At 34.4% G+C, this 9,205-nt stretch overlaps 2 protein-coding genes across 4 annotated transcripts; both read right to left on the bottom strand.

Moving 5' to 3' along the window:
* Nucleotides 1-24: 24 nt before the first annotated feature.
* LOC109212635 lies at nt 25-8,383 on the bottom strand. Of its 3 annotated transcripts, XR_002065894.1 has the most exons (6): nt 8,296-8,383; nt 5,687-5,992; nt 5,500-5,583; nt 5,354-5,416; nt 4,373-4,516; nt 94-542 (listed from the first exon to the last, which is right to left on the bottom strand). XR_002065894.1 is itself a non-coding variant. In XM_019376302.1 (5 exons), exons 2-5 carry the CDS (start codon nt 5,940-5,942, stop codon nt 4,440-4,442), a joined length of 480 nt encoding a protein of 159 aa, XP_019231847.1. In that variant the 5' UTR covers nt 5,943-5,992; nt 8,296-8,383; the 3' UTR covers nt 25-4,439. The 3 variants fall into 3 exon arrangements, 2 of the variants coding, with proteins under 2 accessions (XP_019231847.1, XP_019231848.1); XM_019376302.1 differs by having other exon boundaries at nt 25-4,516; XM_019376303.1 differs by having other exon boundaries at nt 25-4,507.
* LOC109212634 lies at nt 2,032-3,759 on the bottom strand. Its single transcript, XM_019376301.1, has 3 exons — nt 3,183-3,759; nt 2,657-3,088; nt 2,032-2,549 (listed from the first exon to the last, which is right to left on the bottom strand). Exons 1-3 carry the CDS (start codon nt 3,757-3,759, stop codon nt 2,032-2,034), a joined length of 1,527 nt encoding a protein of 508 aa, XP_019231846.1.
* Nucleotides 8,384-9,205: the final 822 nt, after the last annotated feature.

Here is a 9,205-nt window from a genome sequence, read left to right as displayed (position 1 = left end):
AAAAAATCATCATTCCATCACAATATGAAATGTATATAGAGTTTCAAGCCAAGAATGTATTGAAACTGAGATAGTATTATAATTATATCAAGCTTCATCAACTATCCCAACAAAAAGAAATTACTCCATTATGCAGTAAGAAAAGCTAAAAAATACTTTCAAAAGACTAAGAATATTTTTACTACAAAGAGAAATATTAGAGGAAGAGACCAAGATTACTCTTCTCTTTCTCTTTAGAAACTTAGAAAAAAACTAGATAGAAAATTGGATACAAAGAGGGATGCCCTTTCTTCTAAAAACATATGGCTATTTACAGGAAAATTCCTACAAGGCCTTGGTGAGAAATTGCAATATAATATTAATATATCATATGACCTTGATGAGAAATTGACATGGCAATTTGTCATGAAATTTTGGTGAGAATTTGCCATAACTTTTGTATCTCTTGATTTTATAAAGTCTTAGATGAAGTTGTCACGGATGCATCCTTCTTCCTTGAACCGTAGATCTTTCTTTTTCTCTTTTTCCATGTATTCTTTTTCCTGCACGAATTGTTAGAAAAGCACGAGAATAGGATATAAATTGGTCATGTTTTATATTTAAAATATTATATTTTTATATTAAAATATATGAATAATTTATATCCATCACATGTCATTAATTTCATCGACGAAATCATTTTTTGTTGTCAAGATCACACGGGAATCTGTACAGGATGAATTAGAGCATAACGAATCCAAGTTTGAATGTCGCTGTGAATAGTTTATCAAGAGATTCTTTTTCGGTTGTGTAAGGAATATTCAAAGAATCTGGAATTTCAATCTTGCTTGCTGAATTGACTCGTTCTTGTCCATTTCCAATTCTTAACAAATAATCATAAAATGCAGGATCTGTTTTTGCTCTCATATTCTCAAATAATTTTAATTTTTCAAGTTCATTCCAAATGCTAGAATATAATAAACTTCCGTTGATGAAATCTTCTTTTTTTCCATAGCGCACAACAGGAAAGTTTGTCTGAAGTCACCTCCTAAAACAACAACTTTTCCGCCAAATAATGCATTTGTATCCATCAGATCTTTTAAGAGTAGATCAAAAACTTCCAACATTCTTTTTTTGGCCATAGATATCTCATCCCATACAATCAATTTTGCATCTCGGATTAAACCTGCAAGTGCGCTTTCTTTGCTAATGTTACAACTGGCATTTTCATTGATGTGAATAGGAATTTTGAAACGTGAATGAGCAGTACGTCCTCCCGGGAGAATAAAAGCGGCAACACCAGAAGTAGTTGTTGCCAAAGCTATATATCCCATGGATCGTACAGTTGCTAATAAAGCACGGTACAAAAAAGTTTTCCCTGTTCCTCCTGGACCATCTACAAAAAAATGCGCCTGGTTTATTCGAAAATATCCTTTCAGTAATCACATTATATGCAATCAGTTAATTTTTGTTTAATTTCCAATGCAGTAATACGTCATCTTCGCTAACAATAATAGATCTTTCAAAATGAATCTCTTTTGCCTCTTTTGCTGCTGTAGAAGGCCTGATAGTTTCTGGAATAAGTTCATACTCATTTACATCATGACCCATAGAATGTAAAATGTCATTGATATGGTTCAGAGCTTGATATCGAATTTCTCTTCTTTCAATAGTTTGTAACACTTTATAGTCATCAATCATCGATTCTTCAAATTGTTCCCATAATTTTCTGGGGTTGGCGGGACCACAATACACCAATAATGTAGCAAATAAACGCCTTAAACTATATGGCATTTGGTAACTTGCGGCCTCATACATACACTCTATCAAGCTATTATCACAGTGTAGTAATCCTCTTTTTTCTACGGACTCTCTGAAAGTACTACAAGGCTCTCCATTTACTGTCAAAAGATCCTTATATGACTTCGGTCCTCGCACATGCATTAGTAATAATCTAAGATAATATCGTTCTCCTTCTGTTGGATGACATGTCACAATACGGCCAACAGCACAACGTTTTTGTCTACGTGCCCAAAATTTGTCACTGGAAGATCAGACGAAGTATTCAGGGAATTCTTTGTACAATAAGTTGAGCTCTTTAGCATCTTCGTCGGTGTTATTCATGTAGAAGAATTCAGTTAACATTGTTTTTTGGATCATCGGATTGTTCACAATTGTATGTATATCCGCGTTGCTCTTAAAGGAAACAAATTGTTGACCTTCAAGATGTAGCTGAAGACGATAAACGCTAGGAGTCATTTCGCTTATAGGAAAACCAAAGAGACGCCATACAGCTTTCGGAGGTGATACCCATCTAGCAGATCGATATTCTTTGACCTCATCTATCTCTATGTCCGTATCGTTATTTTGTACACAAAATGCAATTTTGTCATGTCCTTTACAAATGTATTTGTAGAGATATTTCACGACTTTGATGTCGGAGCACACTTCAACATTTATGTGACAGTTGAATTTCCCAAGTAAATAAGGATTATATGGAACAACCCAAGAGTTATCTAAATATTGTTCTCTTACTTTTACAACTTCCCCTGTATTTCGTCTTCTGTAAACTGGATAAGAATCATTTCCTTTCGATGTTTGATCGGTAAACATTTTGGATATTTGAACTTGCAGTAACCCTTTTTTTTCATGCAAGAATTTGTTGGATCTAAACTACCGCAAGGACCGTGCATCATATGCTTGATGACAATCTTACGCAAATCTGGTTCTGCCTTACCATCTGGTAATTCTGCTCTAATTATATCATCGTATGCTTCTGCTGTCAACAGTTTGTGCTTATTACCTAGTATAATGAGAATATGAGCATGGGATAAACCTCGTTTCTGAAACTCCACAGTATACATAAAAGCAACAACTTTTCCAAAGATATTTCGTTTTAATATATCCGTCTTCAGCTCTTCTATTTTAGCTCTGAACACTCGAGTAATCAAATCAGGCCTATTTTGTGCTTCGTCAGTTGACCATAGTTGTTCTTTTATTTCTGTCCAAGATAGGTTACATGTCATAGTTATAAATAAATCAGGTTTTCTGAAACGTTGCACCAATGCAATAGCATCCATATAACGTTGACGCATATCTCTAGGACCTCCTATGAAAGAATTTGGCAAAAATGTTTGTTTTCCAACATTGGAAGCATCTCGTTCGCCAAGTCTTAGAATATCAAAGAAGTCCTTGCAGTATACCCATTCTGAACAAATCTTGATTGAACGAAACAAAGTCCAACCTTTGTGTCTCCAATTTTATATATTCATCAACCGAATACTGCTGGAATAACCTTCCGGTATGCAAAATTTCATCTTCATCATTGTTCCTCATCTGAAGTTTGTAACAATAGTATTCACGAACTGAAACAACATCTCTTTTGCGTTTTCTTTTTTGCAGATTTTGAGCTTCCATATCAAGATATCCATCAACAGAGGTGAATTTTTTTATATTCGGCAATTGTTCAAATTCAAGAGTGCGACTTCTAGGAATGTTTTCTGGTTTGGGAAGCTTTTTAATACCACAGTGCCACCCGCTTTGACCATGTGGAAATAACAACGGGTACTGTAAAGGGTCATAACACCCAAAATAATAGTTCACTCTTTGTGTCTTGTCACTGTGAGTATAAATTTGAAGATGTGGTGTATGAATAGCAGAACCATCATTTTCATCAACCCATATTGCTGCAATTTCAGTAGTAGTAGGCACATTATATACACGTTGATCCAATCCAGTGTCACATTTTAGTGCTATATGAAAGTTTTGGAAGTTCGACATGTCTGTTTAGGATCGCAGAAACATTGAGTATGGATTATCTTTTAGTATGTCCATAAGTTCGTTCACTATTGATTCATTTAATTTATCTGAACAAGCCATTCTATTTTCAAGCTCATTTGCATTATCATAAAAGTAGAGTTGCAAATTTCTCGGCCCTCTTTCTTTGGGATATAAATCATCTATCAAGTGATACATCTGTCCTTGAACTCTGAATGTATAGTTACCACGGTTTCTCTTGGCTAAATCTTTGTCATAATTGACACCAAGTGACGTAAAGGCAAACATATTATTATATGTTCTGATGTACGTTTGAAAGTGCTTGGATTTTGCGTTGTTTCCCATATATAAATTTCTTAGTTTAGCTGGCATTTGATGGGAGGGTAACTTCACTGTACCACTGCTACAGCAAAATCCAGGGGGTTCATACTCAAATTTTTTCGCGTGACAAAATTTACAATTTGGAACCTTTTTTAGTAGAACATAATTAGAACGTAGTTGATTAATATTAGTTGTAGTTTTTTTATTCCTTAGATGGCCTGCATATTTCAAATATCTTTAAGAGACAGAAACCAAGAAAATGATAAAACCAGCTAAGGGTGACGGTGATACGAACCTTTAGTTGTAACTGTTTTAGAGGTTAAAGCACATGATTCATTTGTAGTTTCTGATGTTGAGCCTGGTTATGGATTCACAACCCTACCTTTTTCAGAAACAGGGGTTGGATGAAGCATGTTTTTATCCTTCTGAACTGCATATGCTGGCGTTAAAAGCTCACAATCAATGACAACTGTAGTAATAACTTGTGCGTAGGCATAAACGACATAAAGCCAACTAAATAGTCAATAATATGATACATCTGAACTCTAAATGTGTAAATACGACAATGTAAAAATATTATGCAAACTGGAAAATGTAATATAAACACTAACATTACATGTTTCATCAATCATGGAGGGATTGCAGATATCTTCCTTTTTTTTAAATTATCCCGTGATGTAGTTACACAAACTTGCTGGGTGGTAGCTGCTTAACAAAGTAGGTGAGATGCTTAAAGGTACATAGTAAAGCATTAATAGGCACCAAAAAGTTATTTAAATTTAAGATCTCAAAAGTAATAGCTTGAAGGTTAGACCAGTATGGCATGAATGATACTGAAGGACTGTAAAGGTGGAATTTCTAAAAAAAAGAAGAAAACAAAAACTTTCGAACTTCATCTTTAATTTCTCCTGTTTTATGTTCACATGAGATTTGACATTCTAAATCTGTCATAATTGACACCAAGTGATGTAATGGCAAACAGGTTATTTTATATTATAATGTACGTTTGGAAGTGCTTGGATTCTGCATTGTTTCCCATATATAAATTTCTCAGTTTAGCTGACATTCGACGGGAGGTGAAGCTCATTGTACCACTGCCACTACAAAATCCAGGGCGTTCATACTCAAATTTTTTAACAGAACATAGTCGGAGCGTAATTATGTAATGTTAATCATAGATTTCTTATTCTTTAGACAACCTGCATAGTGCAGACAATTCTAAGCAACGAAAACAGAACAAATGGTAAAATCAATAAAGGATGATGGTTAAACTAACCTTTAGTTGTAGATGTATCCAAGATTGGAGTACATAAATCATTTGCTGTACCCGATGTCGAGCCTGATTCATCACAGTTGTTCGATTAATTAATGTGCACAATTCACACACGGACTTAAATACACATTACATCTCTGTTGTCCTACCTTTTTCAAAAACATGGAAAGGATGAATCACATCTTTCTCGCTATGAAAGACATCCAATGAGGGAAAAATTGTACGCTCAATAACTGGATGATGAGAATGACATGTTAATCACTGTACATGTATATAATACAAAAGGGAAAAAACAAAAAGGAAGTAATAAAAGGATAGGAGATTTGCTGTATTAACCTAATTCTGAAGAAGAACAAAAAGCTCCAATAGTGAGATCATCCTGTAATTTAGATGTTGTTCCAATGGGATTTACGTGATGTGCATTTGCAAGAAGGCGATTAGTTTTTGTTTGACGATTTTTGAGGCGACGTTGCAACAATATTTTTTCTTTCTCAGTGGCTGCTACCCGAACATCTATTTTACGGTGTTTGGCATTCTTATCATCAGCTTCTGTCACCGAGCGAGAACTTTTTTTTGATTGTCGACTATCCATTAATGTGTTTTTTCACAACTGTCGATATCGTAGGTGTCGTACACGTGTTCCTGCAACATTATAATTAAATTTTCTTCATCAATAGCAGAGATGTCAAGGAAGAAATAATTAGGTAACAACCAAAGAAAGCAGAACTATTTGGCATTGTAAAATAGGATATCATAGTACAAATAACAACTAAGCATGAACAAAGATAGGAACGTGTATAGACATGTAATTTAAAGAGTTGTCTATCTAATAAGCTGCTTTAACCAATAGTGCAGCATTGGTCAAACACAAATTAACGAACAAACTAACAACAGAGACAGAGTGAATCTATGTCTATTAAGTAATGAGAATTAGACAAAAGTAATTATTTTGCAAAGAAAAATGATTTCATAGATGTCTTGTGAAGCTTAAGCAATAATCAGAAAGTGGAATGGAAATATCATTTTGATCGCTAAAAGTTTACTGTATGACAAAATACGATACGAATTCTTGAATCAATTTTATTATCTAGAACTTCCAAATTACCATCATCTCCATTTTAATTCTACTTATTCCTTGTTGTGTTATATATATTCCGGAAGCAGTCAACATATAACTAAATTTTTTCATAATTTGCATGTAAAATGATAGTAATTAAGTTTTTAGGTATTATTCATTATTACAGAAGAGCTACAAGAGCATGTTAAATAACATTCTGAGCTAATTAGCAATTTCCAAGGCCAGTCTTCTCCTTTTTATTTCACACATCCTATATTGAAAATCTTCATCCAACAAATTTTAGAAGAAGTTAGGGAATTGCTTGATTGCTTCATAATTATTAGAAACGATTCAAATCCTTATCACCAATTCCCTTTTGTTCTACTTGTTCCATTTAATAGTTGAAACTTCTAATAAGTTTCATTCCTTGAACCATATTCCAATGTGAAGTTTTCACAATGTTGAACACTTTTTAGCATGATGGCAATATTTGAATTTTTCTAAAGGATATCAAAATTTGATGTTGCTGCTCTGGTTTTCTATTGCTTTCATTTGTGAACAAAAATTAGTAAACAGTCCTACTAATTCACTGTTTTGCTCATTTCATCAATAACTTTTCAGTTTTTGTGCCAGGTATTTAGAATCTTAACCTCATTGCTAGAAATTTTTCTTGGTTTGGGTTTCTTTTTCAGTATTTTGTAGTACGCGAAAACATTAATATCCATTAATATTAATGTGAACGTGTTGTATGAGTAAGACTACCATAAATCAGCAGGCAGCTTTAAAGAAAGAGCTGCCGAATTTTTTATGTCCATCGTAATTCCTTTCGGGCAATTTCACAAATACTTCTACTACGAACCCAGTGCAGTTTATGTAATAAAAAACTCAAATCTGTTCTTACCGCCCTTCAAAAGAGGTAAAACAGATAAAAATTAAAACTAAGCTCAGGAAAGAGCAATTTGAAGGAGCAATTTGAAAGACGCACAACATCAAGTACAATAATATATCAAAAATACTCAGTCAAACATTTCTACCTTCCTGGAGAAATAACTACAAAGTTTAATCAAATCAAACACAATAGAGGATAGGGGGGACATGTAAACAGTTCCATGTCATTGCCAACTAATCACTTATCATCAACGAAATTATACTCCATTAATGGAACATCAAATGTTCATATGTTATTTGTCTTCATGGCTTCCGACCCTCATTAACCAATGTTCATGTACCAATTAATAACTTTTCACAGAAAGCTACTTCAACCTCTAGCTAGTCTTTAAATCTTTTCTATCCAAGTAAACTATCGTTGTGTAGATTTGTCAATCTTTCCAACCATGAATAGGACCCACAAGCTTATCGCAGGCTAATGTACAAGAACAATAAATTGATCAACTTTTTGGTAGTGCACGAATCCTTTGGTAAAATTGCATGTTCACGTAAACTTATAAGTATTTCATAAATTGATTTGCTCCACAACTAACTGAACAAATGTAGATATGATGTTTTAGCATATAATTTGAAGTTGTGAGTTAAGATTTCTTGAAACAGCATATTAAGAAAAAGTTTAGGTGAATCGTAGTTTCTTTCGGGCAATTTCACAAACACTTCTAATGTAACCCCAAAGGCAATTTTTATAATAACAGACCCAAATCTGTTTTTACTGCAGTTCGACCTAGGTCAAACAGATGAAAATTAAGAGTAACTCCGGGAAAGAGGAAGTTGAACACGAAGAACGGTGAGCAGCAACAACACATACCAATTAGCTTACAATTTGACATAAAAGTAGTCTAAATCTTCTATCCAAGTTCAATTCAAAACATGAGAAACAAAGATTGTTCAAATTAAATACCTACTGAATCTTAAATCTAAATAGTGGCGGTAATCATACCTTTACTGTATATCATACAGCAAACTGAAAGACGAAGCAAAGAAGAGGAGGAACTTGAGAAATCGTCAAAGGAAAGGAGAAACTTGAGATCAAACAAAATGGAGAAAGCCGAGACAATAGTGTACCCAAAGCGGAGCTAGGTAGCGACGTGTCGTAGCTGGAAGAAAGCGGGCAGCACGCGTGGAACTATAACGTTGGGTATTTTGATTAAATTACAATGAAATCCTTCTGACCCGCTTTCTAACCGGATGCTGGTCTTTTGTTTAACCTGATGCAGCTCATCATTCCCGCTTATTAATAGTAGTAAATATCACTAAAGAACACACTCGACACGTTTGCATTTGCACTCTGCCTTGACAATTGTCACACACAGAGAGACTAGAATAAACAAAGAGAAAACCGCGATGAAATCCATTTTCTGCTCAACACTTTGAATGGTTTTCATGTTAATAAAAATAAAAAGAACTCGTATGAGTCATGACTACAGAAGAACAGAGAACGGAAAGGATGGATGAGCGAGGGAGAGTAAAGACTTGACTTTTCACGTTGGGGTTTGAAACTATTTCCAAAATTTCCATTTTAGAAGACAAAAACAGTAAATAAATAAATAAATAAAATGCCCGCCAAAAGAAACTGCAAATCAAGAAGCACTTGCTACTTTAGTAGTCCCAACCGCCTATCATACTCCTCATCAGAACAAACCTTGCAATCAATTACCAGTATAAACACTCTCAAACTTCAATCACCATTGGAATCAAGAAACACAGCAATGGATCTCCATCCCTATACTTTCACTCTCCCTTTCTTCTTCTGCTTTCTACTTTCTTGTGGTTCCTCCACCCCTACACCACTATCTCCACCACCCTCTTCCTCTGCCCATGCTGCTGCAGACGCACTACGCAACCGTGGC

The sequence above is a fragment of the Nicotiana attenuata genome, unplaced genomic scaffold (assembly GCF_001879085.1).
Source record: "Nicotiana attenuata strain UT unplaced genomic scaffold, NIATTr2, whole genome shotgun sequence".
Taxonomy (NCBI): Eukaryota; Viridiplantae; Streptophyta; class Magnoliopsida; order Solanales; family Solanaceae; genus Nicotiana; species Nicotiana attenuata.
The sequence above is the reverse complement of the archived record's forward strand: the minus strand, read 5'-3'. Positions and strand labels throughout refer to the sequence as shown.